The sequence below is a fragment of the Neofelis nebulosa genome, chromosome 6, assembly GCF_028018385.1.
Source record: "Neofelis nebulosa isolate mNeoNeb1 chromosome 6, mNeoNeb1.pri, whole genome shotgun sequence".
Lineage (NCBI taxonomy): Eukaryota > Metazoa > Chordata > Mammalia > Carnivora > Felidae > Neofelis > Neofelis nebulosa.
Genome location: NC_080787.1, coordinates 83,882,480 through 83,900,993, shown reverse-complemented (window position 1 = coordinate 83,900,993; position 18,514 = coordinate 83,882,480). Strand labels below are relative to the sequence as shown.

General features: G+C 40.3%; 2 protein-coding genes across 6 annotated transcripts in view; one reads left to right on the top strand and one right to left on the bottom strand.

Annotated features, from left to right (window-relative positions):
• Window positions 1-2,471: 2,471 nt before the first annotated feature.
• LYRM2 (LYR motif containing 2) lies at window positions 2,472-7,641 on the top strand. The gene is made up of 3 exons (XM_058734711.1): window positions 2,472-2,575; window positions 3,198-3,338; window positions 3,773-7,641. Exons 1-3 carry the CDS (start codon window positions 2,531-2,533, stop codon window positions 3,851-3,853), a joined length of 267 nt encoding a protein of 88 aa, XP_058590694.1. The 5' UTR covers window positions 2,472-2,530; the 3' UTR covers window positions 3,854-7,641.
• A 1,230-nt stretch (window positions 7,642-8,871) lies between these two features.
• ANKRD6 (ankyrin repeat domain 6) overlaps window positions 8,872-18,514 on the bottom strand; it is an 83,733-nt gene continuing 74,090 nt past the window's right edge. For all 5 annotated transcript variants that reach the window (XM_058734707.1, XM_058734709.1, XM_058734706.1 and 2 more), the window contains 3 exons: window positions 12,970-13,083; window positions 12,103-12,229; window positions 8,872-10,693 (listed from right to left, as the gene is read on the bottom strand). In XM_058734707.1, the coding sequence (XP_058590690.1) occupies window positions 10,122-10,693; window positions 12,103-12,229; window positions 12,970-13,083 (813 nt within the window). In that variant the 3' untranslated portion in view covers window positions 8,872-10,121. The remainder of the gene's footprint in view (window positions 10,694-12,102; window positions 12,230-12,969; window positions 13,084-18,514) is intronic.

The following is an 18,514-nucleotide window of genomic DNA, read 5'->3' as shown; positions in this document are numbered from 1 at the left end:
TGTGCCTTTCTGGAAACACCTACCTAGCTCAGAATAAGCCCTCAGGTATGAACCCTGACACCATCTGTAATATTGCATTGGACTTGCACTCCCACTTTAGGCAGGAAGACCTAAGACAGGGGAGCATCTATGACTCATGACAGTATTTCAGGGTCTAGCATGAGTTCATGTATAAAAATGTCTTTTCTAATTTCTAGATTCAACACTATCAATTTTAATAAAGATTTTATAATCTGTAGGGAAAGGATATAAAAGATTCTTACAAGAAACTACAGGGGAGTAGTTCTGCCATTTAATAAAACATACTAGTCCTAGGTGAAATAATCCTGAACAATTTGTTTAGACCCTAAAAAAATTTACCATATGGGCATCATTTATTTATTTAGAGCACATGAGCCAGAGGAGGGACAGAGAGAGAGGAAGAGAGAATCCCAAGCAGGCTCCATGCTGTCAACACTGTCAGCACAGATCCTGATGTGGGGCTTGATCCCCTGGGATCACGACCTGAGCCATTATCTAGAGTTGGATGCTCGATTGAGCCACCCAGGTACCTCTGAAGAATGATCTAATAAATGGTGTCCAAATTATAGTTTAGCAGCTGGCAAAAAAACTGACATCCACATCATGCCATAAATCAAAATTAAAATATTTACACCACCTAGTTTAAAGTTAACCAGGAAGACATAAATACAGAATTACAAAGCTCTGAAGGGGAAAAGATGAAATTGAGAAGGTTTGAAAGAATAATACATGACTATATAGAAACTTCTCAAAGCTATATAAACAGAAGGACTAAAATTGCTTTTAGTTTTGAGAGAGCACAGGGGAAGGGCAGAAAGAGAGGGAGGGAGAGAATCCCAAGTAGGTTACTTGCTGTCAGTATGGAGCCTCATGTGGGGCTTGATCTACCGAATTATGATCATGGCCAGAGCTGAAATCAAGAGTCAGACACTTGACTGAGCCACCCAGGTGCCCCCAAAAGGACTAAAATTGTTAAACAGGCAAACAACCCATATAAAATTAGAATAAAAACCTTGATCACCATCAATGGACCAGTCATGACAATTCATAAAAATGGCAAGGGATATTTAACTTCACTTTTATAAGAAAAAAAGGAGTTGCTATTGCAATTACACAAAACTTCAAAAGTAGTCACAGCATCACCCATACAATGCCTGGTAATGTTCAAGAAAGCTAATCATCAGAGTATAGGTGGCAGGTCCTGTTTCTAGTGGGACTCAGGTAGGTCTTACTTCACTTTACAGATGAGGAAAGAGGCTGGGAGAAATCAAGTTGCCAGAAAAACACAATTAGAAAAGGGGACCACACCAAATAATTCCAACAAGTGACACAATCAAGTAAATGCTCACTAAACAGGTAACCAAATGAACATTTCTGGCTATATTCTAATTTAGAACAATTCTATCTGACAAAAAATACAGCAAAGATTCACTAATCCTACTTACATAAGGGCAGTTATGTGTTGTGGGGAGGATAAAATTACAAGGAAATAAAAGCTTAAAAGTGTGGGCATTTTCAGTGTCTCATTAGTGATACAAAATTGTTAAAACTCCAATGGGGCAGCCATTTAAAACCTCTTAAGAACTAATGTGAAAATTAATAAAGGGAGACTTCACAGGAGGCTAGAAAGGAAAGCTGTACCACTCAATGTCCCTCCCAGGAAGAATTGTCCATTACAGACTCAAAACAGGTCAATAGAAAAGAATCCTAAATTACAGGCACCAACAGGGAAAAGCTGGAAGAGGTGCAATGTACAAGACTTCAACCTCCCCTGAAACTCAATGAGAAATCACCACCCTCAACTCTTATTTTCCAATGGACTTTTCAAAACAACCCCCCCTCAACTTTCTCCATAAAATAAGATCCCCCCCCCCCATGTTCATTGGGTTTGCCTATGGTTTTGCCAGAGCTTGTAGGTACCCAATTGCGAATTCTCTATTCCCAAATAACCCCATTTTTACTGATAAAATAACCTTTATGTTTAAGATTAACATAACTAATGGCAACCATGAAGATTACCACCATGAGGAAATTGCTTGCAAACAGAAAACACCAGGATGGAACAGCAAAAAAAAAAAAAGTAGATTTTAAAGTAAACATATCTTCATTATTTCTAACTATGCACGTTTAAAAAGCCCAAAAGGAATACACTAAATTTTACCCCTCACTCTCAAACTTTCATTTAATAAAAACCACAGTGCCAGGAACTGGGCCAGTTGCCTTGCCACTCCTTTTATCACAACTATTTGTGGCACAAGAACTGTAATCCCCTCTCACCCAAAAGAAAATTTAGTCGAAGACAAAACTGTCCAAGGTTATACATAGCTCATTACTGGTTCCAACTGCTGGGGCTTCGGTTTAGACACACTGCTGGGGATTTGGGGGCCAAGTGTAATCCACAGGCCGTATCCCAGGAAACCGAGCTCCCTCCCCCCACCGCCTGCTGACCACGCCCCCACTTCCGCTCCTGCGCATTGGAGCTGTAGGGGAACCACGCTGCCTGGAGGACATGGCTACTTCCAGGTTACCCCCGGCGACTCTAACACTAAAGCAGGTAACACCTGTTCTCGAGAGCCTTCTAGGACAGCTTCCCACGGTCTGATTTCAATTATCCGTCTCTCCCTCCACACCCCCCTGCAGAGTGGGGCTCGGGGGCAGCTTAGCCCTCCGGGGAATTCTGACCCGGTGCGCACTCCCTCTGAGATTGGCCCGGCTTGGGGCGGGGCTTCCTGCTGCGGAAGCTGGGGTGGGGGCTGACCTCTGGCCACGGATTCGGCGGGCCACCCGCCAACCCGCTGCCTATCTCTTGACGCTTTGGCCACGGGAAAGATTGCTCTGGCTGTTGTACTGAGCTATTGTAAAGAATGAGATTACCAAAGGATTTTAACAACTGCATTGGTTTAGAAAAAGTGCTGTTACAGTAATCACAGGTTTTAGTAACTGGTAGCCCTTTTTCTGCCCAGTGGTCTTTTGATGTTAAAGATTCTTAGGTTTGACAAAGGAGTAAGCAAACAGCCCAAACTTTTTGCCTTCTTCTGAAAAGGAAAAAGTTTTTCTTTGGTCCTCAGTTTTGAAAAAGGCAAAGAAAAGTCATCTGTTTAGTTTGGTTTCCCAAAGCAAAGCCCTCTGGGCTGTAGGTTTTGCAGTTGTATTGACATTTCTCCTCCATTCTACAGTTCATGAGAAGGCAACAAGTTCTACTTCTCTACAGAAGGATTTTGCAAGCAATTCGGCAAGTTCCAAATGATTCTGATCGCAAATACCTGAAGGACTGGGCAAGGGAAGAATTCAAAAGAAACAAAGGTGCCACCGAAGAGGTGAGAGAGATCACAGGCAGGACAGGCCCTGACCATTTTGTATTAATTGGCATTTTTTTTTAAAAGATGAGTAGACGTCTTGGAGTATGTCACAGAGATGATATATCTTTGTCATTGCTTTTAATGTTACTATTTTTCTACCCCAGTGATATTTAAAATTTCCTAATCTTTGCTCTACAGTAGCATCACCTGTTAACTGGACATACATACACACCCGAAAAGATTATAAATAGGACAGCATGATGGTTTGGGAAGTGTGATGACTAGGGTATCTGAAAGCATGCCAGACACTGTGCACCCATAGTTGTCAGCTTGGAGCTTTCCTGATACCCAGAAGTTCCAGTTCTCAGTGTTGGTTCCTAACAAATAAAATGATACAGTACAGCTCTATTTAATCAGGTAGAACAATGACCAGATTTCACTTTCTTCTACAGGATACAATCCGGATGATGATTACTCAAGGCAATATGCAGCTCAAGGAGTTAGAAAAAACACTTGCTTTGGCAAAATCTTAACTGTAGCATTATCCTGAAAGATTTTCAAAGTCTCCATGTATATTGTTGAGCTGATTCGACTCCATGATGGACAGCCTAACACCAAGTCAAACTGTACAGTACTTGGGAAAATACAGAACATGGAGCATGGCATGTCAAAGAAAAACACATCAGAACAATTGCCTTAACACTGAAAAATATACTTTGTATTCTGAAAATGTTTTTGGATATGTCAGCAGTTTAAGCAGCAAAAACCAGTACAGGTGGTCAATGCAGAAGGTGATCCCTACCATTAACTATCTGGGAAATGCAAGTCTAAACCACACTGAGACACTACCATATCAGCTGAAATAACTAGTTAAAAAGAAAATAACAAATGCTGGTAGAGATACAGGAAAATTAAACCCCTCACACATTGCTGTGGGAATAGAAAATGGCGCAGCCACTTTGGAAAACAGACTGTCAGCTGCTTAAGAGAGTAAATTCGACAGTTCGGTTCCTAGGTCTGTAACCAAGAGAACTGAAAACCTTTCTACAAAAAAACTTGTATAGGAATATTCACAGCAGCATCATTCATAACAGCCAAAAAATAGAAGCAGTCCCAATGCCCATCAACCGATAAGTGATTAAATACGATGTCTATAGATTTAGTAGTAAAAAGGAATTAAGTACTGATACATGCTACACATGGATGAACCCTGAGACCAATCGCAGAAAAGCACTTATTGTAGGATTCCATTTACATGAAATGTCTGAAATAGGCAGAAAGAGGTGGTTGCTCAGGGCTGTGGATAGCATGGAGAGGAATTTAATGGATATGGGGTTCCTGTTCTGGGTAATGAAAGCACTCTAAAGTTAGATTGTGGTGTTAGATGCACAACTCTGAATATACTCAAATCCACTGAATCGTACATTTTGCATGTATGGTATGTGAATTCTGCTTCAACAAAGCTAGGTTTTTCTGATTTTTTTTTTTTTTTACTGATATACAGCAGTACTATGCGTCAATTAAATAAGTCAATAAAGCTGTTCTAAGAAGCAGTAGGAGATTTATGATTGGAAGCATACTGACCTCAGGAGATACCCTGAACCTTTCTTGAAAAAAGTCCTTCTGTGTTACCCCTCAGGGTTGTTGAGGTAGGGTCTTCAGATGTGTTATGATCTCATAGCAGAGGACTCTCCGAAAAGTCACCACTGGGAATCTAGATCTTTGTTGGAAAGAGGAGAGAGAGAAGCCTCATGAACACATTGAAGCACTTAACCAAAAAGAAGAGACAACTTCTGGATGAAACTAATGCAATTACCTTAGCATCCACAAAGAAAGAAGTAAAAGGATCAGGGAATATCCTTGGTGCATTAGGTTCTCCTCCAGTGACAGGAAGAGAAAGAGTTTTAAGAATACATTGAAGACAAGAAATTGACCTGAGCACATTTTGAGACCAAAATGTGTAACACAGTTTAGTGAAAGCTTATGGAAGAGGCTGGATTGACAGTCCTGCAGACTGACCTCTGTTCATTTACAGAACAGATCTAAAAAATTAATCCAATAACCTGACCAACACCTGGAAAATGTAGGAAAAATTTTGCAGAATGGTTACCTAGTACTGGATTGTGTGCCAAAGGCAAGAGAAGCAGATGGTGGCATTTGTCAATGACTTACATTATTGCCAGGGTCCACCTGACCCTTCCATAACCTCAAAGCCTGCAAGACAAAATCATTCTTCAACAGGATAATCGAATTCAAAATGCATGAGCTAATTATCAGGTTTGTATATAGGTGTACACATTAGTCAACCTATCACAAGGCCATGTGATGAACCAGAAGCACTTGTGAACAGTTTCTAAACACAGAATACTTTTCTTTGTACAGCATGATATACACACTCAAGTTAGGCTATCTCTAATAAATCTAAGATCTTGACACTAAAAATCATCCTTTTATGAGGTGTAGAAGTCAGTGACCTGGGTGACGTTTTTACTAGCACTGGTGTATGTCAAAGATGTAAGTGCATTTGTGGTTTAGATTTGCAAGATGCAAAAATGCCAAGAAAATCTAACTTGGGTTTGTTTTGACTGTTTAAATTGGGTAAAACACTGCAAATTTTCGTCTTCCAGAGGCTAGGATTTTTATAATCTTATATAATAATGGACAAGACTTTAGTGCTAAATACATCTTAGCCTAAACAACAACTTCTCCTCTCACATATGGAACCATGCTCGTTAAGATGTTGGGCAGATTAGAACTGCTGGTGAAACACATTTAGCATCCTTATCAGTGTTCTAGATTAGACAACAAATTACCTTTTTGGATATTCCCTATAAACCATACTCTTAAAAAAACAACAAAAAAAACCACGTTTATTTGAGAGAGAGTGCATGCAGGGGAGGGGCTGAGGGGGAGAGAGAATCCCAAGCAGGCCCCACACTGCACACTGTCGGTGCAGAGCCTAACGTGGGCTCAATCTCACAAACCATGAGATCATGACCTGAGCCAAAAATCAAGAGTGAGACGCTTAATTGACTGAACCAACCAGGCAGCCCAACCATACTCTGGCGAGTATTCAAGTTTTGTTCCTAAGGTTTCATTTTCAGATGTTTGGATGTTCAGTTTATGTATTTGAACTACAGTAAGTCAAATCTTTATATTAAAAAATATATGTTTTTTAATACAAAAGCATTCTAGCATGAGGAGAAGTGGCTAGGGCTATTTGCATACTGACTGTCCCTACGTCATTTCCTCCTTTTAAGTGTGCCATCGCGTAGGAAATTCAAAACCAAGGCACAGGCATTGCTGTGGATGTGCCTGCAGAGCAAAGGGCTTGAACATTTGAGGAAAGCAGAACATTCTCCCTGGTATTTGCATTATTGTAGACACACCAGCAGCCATGCAGGAGAGGGGGGAGACCCACACTTACCTAACTTGTCTCTTCTGTGGAAGAAAAATGTGGCCAAACCGAGCGACGCAGCTCACGTCTACTGTGGGAAAAAATTGGGCTTATGTAGAGTTAAGGTCCAAGCAGGCTCAAAAGCAAATGTCACTTTGCCAAACTAGAAATCGCCCAGCCGGTTTCCTTCCTCCAGTCAGGCATTTAAGAAATTCTGTCAGAATTAAATTTACTATTTGTGTTTACTATGTCGCTTTCTTACCCATTCTGTTTTGCATTAGAAAAAGTGTTGTGCTGTTTCTTAGGTGTCTCATGGATTTAATGTTAACATTTATTTGTCATGGTATTTTGACAGTATTACAGAAGAATATATTTCCCTTTAAAATAACAAAAATTTTTCTTACGCATAAGTATTCTAAAAGGTCAGTTTTGTTTGTCTTTAAATCTTATTTAATTGATTTGGCTTTTATATCACAAGAAGAAATGTATTTAGCTTTTATGAACAGTTTTGTCAAAAAATGTTATTTTGCCTGCACACAATTAAGAGGTTTTGTTCTGTTCAAACTGTTGACCTTTTAGAAAATACTAAGCAAAACATTTAAGCTTGCACTAAGAAGTATTTCCTTATTATGGGCTTCTGAAAAATTTATTTTTCATGCAGTGCATCTGACCTCTACTTTGAAGCAAATGTATTTACCAGAAATCACACTTCTATAGAAACAAGGTAAAATGTAGCTGGGTGAAGGCACTCTTTCTGGGAACATAAATTTGGTCAACCACAGAAACAAAAATGTACGCTAAACAAAGCAGTCATACTTGCATTTTTTAAATAAGGATTTCAATATCCATAGTGTTGAGAACCATATTTAATGCTTGGAAGAGACAAATTCAAATTAATAAAAATATTAAATAGAAGACAACATATCTCTGCAGTATCCACGCTTGACTGAAAAAAAAAAAAGATTTAAATGTGAAAACATCACTTTATTTTGGGCCCCCAAAGTCAAATGATTAGAACTATATTCAATCTAATCACAGATATTTACTATATTCAATGCAATAATTCACCAACAAAAAACCCCACTGCAACATTCTGCAACTTTTCTGTGTTTTACATCATTTTTCCCAATAGCTATTGAAAGCTCCAATCTCTGTTTCAAACACAACCCACATGACAGCCAATAAATGAATAGTTTTGCTTCTTTGGAAAAGTACTATTGTGGCATTTGCTCCTTTTAGCAGATAGCACAAGGGAAAAAAGGAAAAATACACATCAGACCCATAGTTGAGTTTTTGACAATACTAAGGAACAAAAACCCAGTTGTTTAAAACAAGCTATTGCAGTGGCCTTGAGATGCTGCCATCTCTCTGGGTTAGGAGGCAGACTGATCCCGTTTCCTCACCTCTACTGGTTTTCCGTTCTAGTAGAGAAAGATCCATGTAACCTGTCAGACTAGGTGCCTTTGACCCTTCTCAGTCCTCCCTAGTCTCTTCCCTGTGACTTTGGCAAAAATATCCAGTTCACAATGGTAAGCTGCCTGCTTCTGATGAGTAGGGGATGCATAATCAAAATACTTCCTACCACAGCACTCCGTAGTCTAGATAAAATTTGTCTTCATTTCTCAACAAGGATACTCCTTGAGATAACAGCTATTTTGGTAAGTGAAAAGAACTCCTGCTTAGACCACAACTTCCTGAACATCTCAGGATTTCCTCTCTCGGTATTCGGCAGTTCTTAAGAAACTGATGTATATTGAGGAAAGCTCCTGAAGATTTCAGTGATGCTGGATAAGGGAAAGATTTAAAAAACTGACGGTACCATCTAGCTCTGCAATTCTGTGGTTCTGCATTAGGAACGGAGATGAGAAAAGGAAAGTACCTCTACATTTATCAGTGCAACAAGATCCTCTGGGGAAGAATCAGACGTTCTTAACAGTAGCTGAGGAACAAGACTAACACGCACATGAACATAAACTTGGGAGAATATTAAATTGATTCCCTATCCAGGTTGTGTAATGGTGACCTACATCTAGATCTATAGATTGTCACTGTTAAGAAAACAAAAACTGAGCTTGTTAGGCAAGAACAAAGGGACTAAAAACATACTTTGTTTTTCTGGGTGTTCCCATGTCAGGAAATCATTTTTCCTTTGGCTCAGTGAGCAACATTTTATTCAAACTTAGAGACAACAGTTTCTCAGTTCTGGGGTTAATGGAAATAGAATTGACATTTCTTTGCATACATGGAATTTTGAGGAGATGAATATAATTCCACATACCAAGGGGCAAGAAGCTTAAAAGATAACTAAATCCAAAGTTTCAACATATCCAAGCTACTTTTACAACTTATATACTCCAGGAGGAGAGGAAAATCCTTGGGGCTTCACAAGATGGGGAATTGTGGGGTCTAGACTGAGTTGACAATTTTTACCTTGACATAAAGACTGCAAAGCAGTGGGTAACTTCTGAGGTTCATCAATGACCGTATACAATTAGAAGTGAAATACTTTTAAGAAATAGCCTTATTTCTTTATAAAATGTAGACTGAGAAGCTCAAATTTAGAAAGGTACTCTTGGTTAACTGGGTTTGATTATGGATAGCTTATAGAAGTTTCAGGTAATTGTTAGGTGAATGCTTTTCCATTAATCTGCTTTAAAATTGGTAGGATTAATCAACTGTAGTGTTTCTGTATTTTGACTGAAAATACAGAAATCATGACCAAATGATTTGAACCTTTCTCATTTGAGTTTATTAACAAATATTCCCAGTGCTAGTAGCCAATTACTCATCATTTAAATACCCTCTGACTGCAAAATATTTTAACATATATTGGATCTAGTGACATCATGAAAATCTTTTTCTCCTCAAAATCAGTTTGGTAAGTTTTCATCTGGTTAAAAGGTCAGCACTTTAAGAATTAGGAATTCAAGAGAGGATTCAGCACATCTCAGCCATAGCTCGTACAGAAAGATGCTCTCATCTGGGCACCACAGGAGTGCTCACATGAATGACTAAAGTTCACAACGGATTAATTTTTCTTCCTTTTGATTTATGTTATTTCACACATCCTGAATTTTAGGCTTTAGGCTTTACACATCTTTCCGTTTCTTAGCGTGGCTCACTTAATCTGAGCTTTTGAACCTCAGATGAACCCAGACCGAGGTTTTAAGTTTGTAATGAAACCTAACACAAAGCAAGCTTCCCCTGGCTTTGGTGGTCACTGTTGAAGTTTCATAACTTCAGGGCGCAGGAAAGCGTGTGCCTGGCACATTTCAGCAATTTGACTTTTTGTTTTTAAAGGCAAGTCTGCTACGTGCACAAGAATGGACATCTTGGGCACAGCTGTTCTATAGATGCAAAAGCAGAAATCATCAAGAATCCCTTCTCAGGCCACTTCCCAGATTCTAATTTTCCTTCTGCACTTTAGTCCTTAGTTTAGCAAGTTCTTCTTCTAAACTTTTAATATGTTCCTTCAGGGTGGCCTTGTCTTGCTGGGCTTTCTGACTGGCTTGGCTTCGTGCTTCTTCAATCTTCCTCTCATACCACTTTTCCATCTGGGTAGAAACAGCCTCAAAAAAATACTGGGTAATCTCCAGAGCCTGGGAGGTGTCTCGAACGTGAGAGGCAGTCTGCTCACTGCCCGCTGCCGGGGGCGGCTGCCCACCGGCGGTGCCGGGTGCCGGGTGCTGGGGCCGATGCCTCGTCTGCCCACTTTTCCCAGACTTCTTGGTTTGGGTGCCTCTGTCAACACAGGGCCCAGCCTGCTGATCACACTTGGCTGCCTCTTTCAAGGGTAGCAAGGCTGTCTGGACCTTGACATTCCTCAGTCGGGACGCGGTACAGTCTGAGGAAGACAGCTCCTGCTGTAGTCTGTGCGTAGCAGTGGAGTTGAAGGCCTTTTCCTTGGGCCTAACCACCTGAGGAGAACTGTCAGAAGCCGGTACCAGACCTGCAGTGGCCACGGACTGATCCACGCCTAGTTGCAGAAGGAAAACAAAACTCAGAGTAAATCCACGTTCACACAGTCATGTGGCTATGGGCTGGCGTTCGAGAGTCCTGATAATCCCGTAAACCATCAGGCCTTCTCAATCGCCAACCACCATGTGCAGCTTCTGCTCTGCTCTTCCCTTCCACTTGCCCCTGGTTATCATTTTGGCTTGTCAGGGCTTTCATGGGAAATGATGTTAACCACACTGGTGGCATCTAAGCCAAAAGCAGCTGCTGGCCTTTCCTTCAGCCAGTTTCATTAAAAGGCTCTGGGTACCATTTTGTGATTGCTAAGGATGACAGCTCACCAAGTGTGTCCCAAACAGAACTGGGCATGTACTGAGGGAAATAAATATACCCATTCCCTGGGGCGCCTGGGTGGCTCAGTCGGTTGAGCGACCGACTTCAGCTCAGGTCATGATTTCACAGTCTGTGAGTTTGAGCCCTGCGTCGGGCTCTGTACTGACAGCTCGGAGGCTGGAGCTGCTTCATATTCTGTGTCTCCCTCTCTCTCTGCCCCTCCCCTGCTCATGCTCTGTCTCTGTCTCAAAAATAAACAAAAACATTAAAATTATACACACACACACACACACACACACACACACACACACACCCATTCCCTAATTTCTGGGCCTTTTCCACACCATAAGCCCAGTTAGTAGTTGCTTGACCCAAGCTCCAATTTGGAGAGGTGGTCATATTCTCCATACCCAGAGCTCCAGCCAAGCTCCATAACTAGACCCATCATGAAAAATTTGCCCAGGATTTCCCCAATGTTACCACAGTTCCAAAGATGGTCTATGGTAACAGAACACACTTGACATGAAAATCCCCCATGGAGGCCTAATTACAAAGGCTCTGATTATCCTCAAAATTATCATCATGGAGTATAATCACTGTGGCTAATGAAAAGATGCTTTGTCTGAAAGGTCATGTTATCTAGCACCTGGGGCAGCTTTAATACAGGAACTGCTGTTTAAGGAAGTTTTCCACAGTTGGACAAAGGCAAAAGGCTGATCAAAGAGAAGAAAGGAGAAGCAAGAACAAGAGCCAGAGCAAGAGACCTGCTGAGAAGACCAGTGTCCATTCATCAATCTTCATCTTTGGGGCCCACTCTGACACCATCAACATCGTACCTCAAACACTGCTGTCACCAGTCAACAATCCTTTTACTCTATGTTCTTTTACTCAAATATTCTTGAGCACTTAACTAGGAGTGCTTTATCACCATATAGAAACTGAATACACAGCAGTAAGCAAAATATGTCCTTGCCCCTACAGAATTTACAATCCAGTGTTTTCCACAGACCTATCCTAGGTCCACAGGATACAGCAAAGAACAATATCTGGGGGGTTTACCACCTTTGAATGGAATGGCTCTCTCTGCACATGCGTTACCTGTAGACGACTCGCAAGTAGATGGTGTGGATTTGGTCCTAGAGGCCCTAGAATCTCCAGAAAGTTTCAGCTCCAGATTCTGAATCTTTAACATGCACCAGGTTTTTAATTCGTCAACCAATGACATCTAAAAAGAAAAACAAATGACAGCAAGACAAAACAAAACAAAACAAAAAAACAAAAAAACAACACACACCAGATGAATTGGATCCATGGTTTATGAAGTAAACCACCAAGAGTGGGTCTTTCAATTATGATAGTTCGAGATACCATCTTGACCAGCCTAAACATTGTGGACTACCTCCCCCTCCCCTCCCACAGGCCACACAGCCTTCTCTGCTTGCCCTCTGTAGACCAGGATGCACATAGCACCAATGGTGATAGTTTCTATAATCTTCATTGAGGGACTCAGAGCTACCTTGAACACCCAAAGCTTCCCAAATCTTACAAATCAAGAATGTCTGGCCGCTTAGGAGCATAAATTCTCACATACTCAAAAAATACTCATTTTATGGCTGTTGTCTTGGGTAGACCACAAACTCCAAGGGCAGGAACCAAATCTTGTTCAACTACAGAGCAATACCCAGCAAATGTACAATACATAGAAACGATTCAAGGCAGAGACCACATTTTCCCGGCGTGTTCCATTAACTGTTCTGTCTCCACCTATTACCAGAATATTCAGCAACAAATGAACTGAATTACATGCTCTTTCCTATTAACTTCATTTCAGAGTTAGAAAAGAAGGACACACTATGCAATAAGAACGCTATTAGGGGTTCTTGGCCTCTGGGTTTTCAATGATGGGTCTTAACTCAGTGGAGATGTGTGGTAAATCCCCAGTTAAGGGCAGATCCTGGCTCTCACCTGTCGTCTCTCCCCCTCATGCTTCTCTGTATCTGAGTGCTGTTGCAGGCGGTTCAGGCACTCTGTTCTCTCTGCTGACAGCCGCTCAACCATCAGCTTGTCCAGAACACGCATCTAGGATTCAATGAGCAAAAAGCAGAGGATGGAGATGATCTAAGGATGGGCCCTGGTCTCTTGACCTCTGGGGCTCTGGGGGACCAGCAGGGACCAGTGAAAACAGAGGCAAACCTCAACTTCTTTTATTCTAGTTTCATCCAGTATGCATCCAACTCCTGGCTTTTCACAATCCCTGAGCATGTTTTTGTATAAGCCAAGGCCTCTTTCTTATTGTTTACCTCCTAAGGGGTTGAAAAGACTGAACATGGTAAATATACAACTTGAGCCAATGCAGACCTTGTGCATAGAAGGATTTTTGTAGGTCTTACAACATTATTTCCAAGACTATTATTGAAAGGAAAACTATTTCTAGAAGTATGGAGCTGTTCATTATTTTCATTACCCTTTTCAATTAATTTTTAACACCCCCCCCAAGCCCTTAAAATGTTAGTAGCTGCCCATGAGATAGCAAAAGAAGCAGAATGCTCAGGGCTTTTACCCAGTGTTCCTAGTGAATACATCCCCTCAGTGCTTCACTGAAAGTAATCAAACCAAGTGTGAAGAAGGGTGAGGAAGGAGTACAAGGGGAGTGCTCCAGAGAACCAATGATGGTCACTTTCCAGTCACGCCCTCCTGGATACCCCCCCCCCCCTTTATCTTGATATTTCCCATTAGGACCCTACACCCAGGAAAGCCAAACTTTCACTGTTTTGACAAAGTCCATACCAGGGAGAGAGACTTTGTCAGCAGGGGCCAGCTCACAAGGGTTGTTCCACAATCAGATGTTCAAAACACAAACACAAAGAAGGGCCAGTTCTGGAGATATGAGGAGGGCTCACAGGTGAGCTCTTCTCCTGTCAGGGACACACATGATGTTCAAAAATCAAAAAAGCAGCAGCAGTTCTGGAGATGTGGTGAGCACCTTCTGTTTTGTTTCTTCAGCCCTCGTGTTTTTTTCTGTGAGCTGCTCTCCTGTTTTCTAGTATTGGCCTACTCCACCCACGTCCTTATCCTCTGTCAAGAGCAACTGTGTTGACATACAGCTTTGTTCTGGGGCACGGCTGATTGCTTCAGGCATGGACTCATGCCGCACCAGAGCCCATGCCAGAGTCCTTCACCTAGAACTGGGAATTAGGACTAAGGTTTTACACACCCATCTGTCACCCTCCTTGAACTGAAGCAAGGTCCTTGAGATGGTTGGTCCAGCACTCATCTAATACACTCCTCACTGGGCTTAGGCCAGCTGAAGTGGGTTTTATTTACAAAACAGTCTTAACTAATATACTATGGCACTAGGAAAAGAGTTCTTAAATGCGCTTTCCATGAAGGGCAGATAGCAAATAAACCTAAAACATTCTACCTCACCAACAAACAAGGAAATAAAAATTAAACAATATACTTAATCGATTTGGCATAAGCTTTAAAAATAATATTAGTGATGGCAATGGTTTGAGACAGAGACTCAACTTATATCCTATCCTACCTGTAGGATGTAAATTCATACAACCTTTTTATTTAGTAGATTATTAATATTTATGAAGAGATTTAAACATCTTAACTATGGACCCAATTATCCTAAAAAGGAGCAAATAACTTGAGAAGCAAATGTTATACACATAAGTGTTCATCATAGCATTATTTATAAGAGTAAGAACTATAAGCAACTTTAAAGTCTAACAAAAAGGAAGACATAGAAAAATGCTTGGGATATCAAATTAAGTGAAAAAATCTGGAAGCAAAAATATGTGTAATTTAGGGAGGTGGGTGTGGGGATGGGTGAAATAGGTGAGGGGGGTTAAGGAATGAACTTGTTGTGATGAGCACTGGGTGATGTATGGAACTGTTGAATCACTATATCGTACACCTGAAATATAACACTGTATGTTAACTATACTGGAGGTAAAAATAAATAAGTAAATAAACCACATACTAGACAAAAAACAAATTATATGTGTAACTCCATACCCAGCACAGTACATCGCCATTAAACAGCATATTGAAACAACACACCTAAGACATATTACTTAATTTCAGTGTAAGCTACAAAGATGACCAAGGCTCTTTGCATCCAAGATAGCTAGGTAGGAAGACTCGGTAATCCTCTCCTCCACAGACACACCAAATCTATACCAATTTAAAGAAGAGTTAATACCTAGTCTTTCCAAACTGTTCCAAAAAACAGAAGAAGATGGAAACCTTTCAACTACATTCTACATGGCCAGCATTATCTTGATACCAAAACCAGATAAAGATGCCCCCCAAAAAGAAAATTACAGATAAATCATCTCTTGAACATAGATACAAAAAAACCTCAACAAAATATTAGCAAACTTCAACAATACTTCAAAATGATCAATTGCCACAATCAAGTGGGATTTATTCTGGGGATGAAAGGATGGTTCAATATCCACAAGTCAATATGATACACCACATTAACAAAATGAAGAATAAAAATTCTATAATCATCTCATTAGATGCAGAAAAAGCATTTGACAAAGTTCAACATCTGTTCATGATAAAAACTCTCAAAAGAGTGGGTTTAAAGGGAACATACCTCAAAATAATAAAAGCCATATATGACAAACTGACAGCTTACATCATACTCAGTGGTAAAAAACAAACAAACAAACAAACAAACAAAACAAAACAAAAAAACACCTGAGCTTTTTCCTAAGATCAGGAACAAGAAAAGGATGTCTACTCTCACCACTTTTATCCAACATAGTACTAGAAGTTTTAGCCACAGCAATCAGACAAACAAAAGGTATCCAAATTGGTAAGGAAGAAGTAAAATTGTCACTGTTTGCAGTTGACATGATACTATACATAGGAAGCCCTAAAGCCTCTACCACAAACCTATTGGAATACATGAATTCAGTAAAGTTGCAGGATACAAAATTAATATACAGAAATCTGTTGCATTTCTACATACCAATAATGAAGTAGCAGAAAGAGAAATTAAGAAAACCATTCCATTTACACTTGCACCAAAAAGAATAAAATACCTAGGAATAAACTTAACCCAGAAGGTAAAAGACCTATACTCTGAAAATATAAAGCACTGATGAAAGAATTAAAGACAACACAAATGGAAAGATACTCCATGCTCATGGATTAGAAACTCAATATTTTAAAATGTCCACACTATCCAAAGCAATCTACAGATTCAATGCAATCCCTATCAAAATACCAACAGCATTTTTCACAGAACTAGAATAATCCTACAATTTGTATGGAACTACAGAAGATCCCACATAGCTAAAGCAATCTTGAGAAAGAAGACAAGGCTGGCAGTTTCACAATCCGAGATTTAAAAATATACTACAGAGCTATAATAAAATATGGCACTGGCACAAAAACAGACACATAGATCAATAAACAGAGAGCCAAGAAATAAACCCACACTTATATGGTCAATCTACAACACAAGAGGCAGAAATATATGGGAGGAAAAAGACAGTTTCTTTAAAAAAATATTTTTTTAGGGGTGCCTGGGTGGCTCAGTGGATTGACATCCGACTTCAGCTCAGGTCATGATCTCGCAGTTTGTGAGTTTGAGCCCCACATCGGGCTCTGTGCTGACAGTTTGGAGCCTGGAGCCTGCTTTGGATTCTGTGTCTCCCTCTCTCTCTGCCCCTTGCCACTCACACTCTATCACTCTCTCAAAAACAAACATTAAAAAAATTTTTTTAATTAAAATTTAAAAAATTTTTAATATTTGTTCATTTTTAATATTTATTTTTGAGACAGAGCGAGAGCACGTGTGCACGCAAGCAGAGGAGAGACAGAGAGAGGGAGACACAGAATCCGAAGCAGGCCCCAGGCTCTGAGCTGTCAGCAAAGAACCTGATGTGGGTCTCAAACCCACAAACCTCAAGATCATGACCTGAGCCCAAATCAGACCCCAACCAACCGAGCCACCCAGGTGCCCCCAAGACAGTCTCTTTAATTAACGGTGCAGGGAAAACTACACAGCTACATGCAAAAGAAAAATCGCACCACTTTCTTATACCATACGCAAAAATGAGTTTAAATGGATTAAAGACCTAAATGCGAGACCTGAACTCAAAAAACATCTAGGCGAAAATATAGGCAGTAATCTCTTTGACATCAGCCTTAGCAAGATTTTTCTAGATAGGTCTCCTCAGGCAAAGGAACAAAAGCAAAAATAACTTTACTGGGATTACACCAAAATATAAAGCTTTTGCACATGAGGGAAATCATCAACGAAATGAAAAGGCAACCTACTGAATGGGAGAAGATATTTGCAAGTGATATATACAATAAGGGGTTTATAACCAAAATATATAAAGAACTTATACAACTCTACCCTCAACAACTTGATTTAAAAATAGGCAGGGGACCTGAATAGACATTTTTCCAAAGACAACATACAGATGGCAGACGGCACATGAAAGATGCTCAACAACACTAAGAAGGGAAATGCAGATCAAAACCATGAGATACCGCCTCACACCAGTCAGAACAGCCAGTATCAAAAAGAAGTAAGTGTTGGCAAGGATGTGGAGAAGGAACCCTCGTGCACTGTTGGTGGGAATGTAAATTGATAAAAATCACTGTGGAAAACAATATGGAGGTTCCTCAAAAATTAAAAATAGAACTACCATTTTTGATCCAATAATTCCACTACTGGGTATTTACCTGAAGAAAACAAAAACACTAACTCGGAAAAATAGATACATTCCTATTCTTATTATAGTACTATTTACAGTAGCCAAGATATAGGAGCAACCCAAGTGTCCATTGATAAGATGAGTGGATAAGATATAGTGTGTGTGTCCACACACACACACACACACACACACACACACACACACAGTGAAGTATTACTCAGCCATAAAAAAGAATACCTTGCAGGGCACCCTGGGTGGTTCAGTTGGTTAAACGTCAGACTCTTGGTTTCAGCTCAGGTCATCAGCTCATGGTTCATGAGTTCAAGGCCCACCCTGGGCTCCACACTGACAGTGCAGAGTTTGCTTGGGATTCTCTCTCCCACTCTCTCTCTGCCCCTACCCTACTCATGCTCTCTCTCAAAATAAATAAACTTTAAAATAAAATAAAATGGTAAATCTTAAAAAAAATATATTGCCATTTGTGACAGCATGAATGGACCCAGAGGGCATTTTCCTAAGTGAAATAAGGCAGACAGAGAGACAAATACCATAGAATTTCACTTATATGGAATCTAAAAAACAAATGAACAAAAAAAAAGCAGAAACAAGGTATGAACTCCTCTGGTAGTTGCCAGAGAAGGGGTGGGGGGATGAGCAAAGTGGGTGAAGGGAAGTGGGAGGTACAGGTCTCCAGTTACGGAATGAAGAAGTCACAGGGTGAAAGGTAACAGACGGTAACCACACTTGGTGGTGAGCACGGCAGAACATATGGACTTGTGCAATCATTATGTTGTACACCTGAAACTAATGTAATG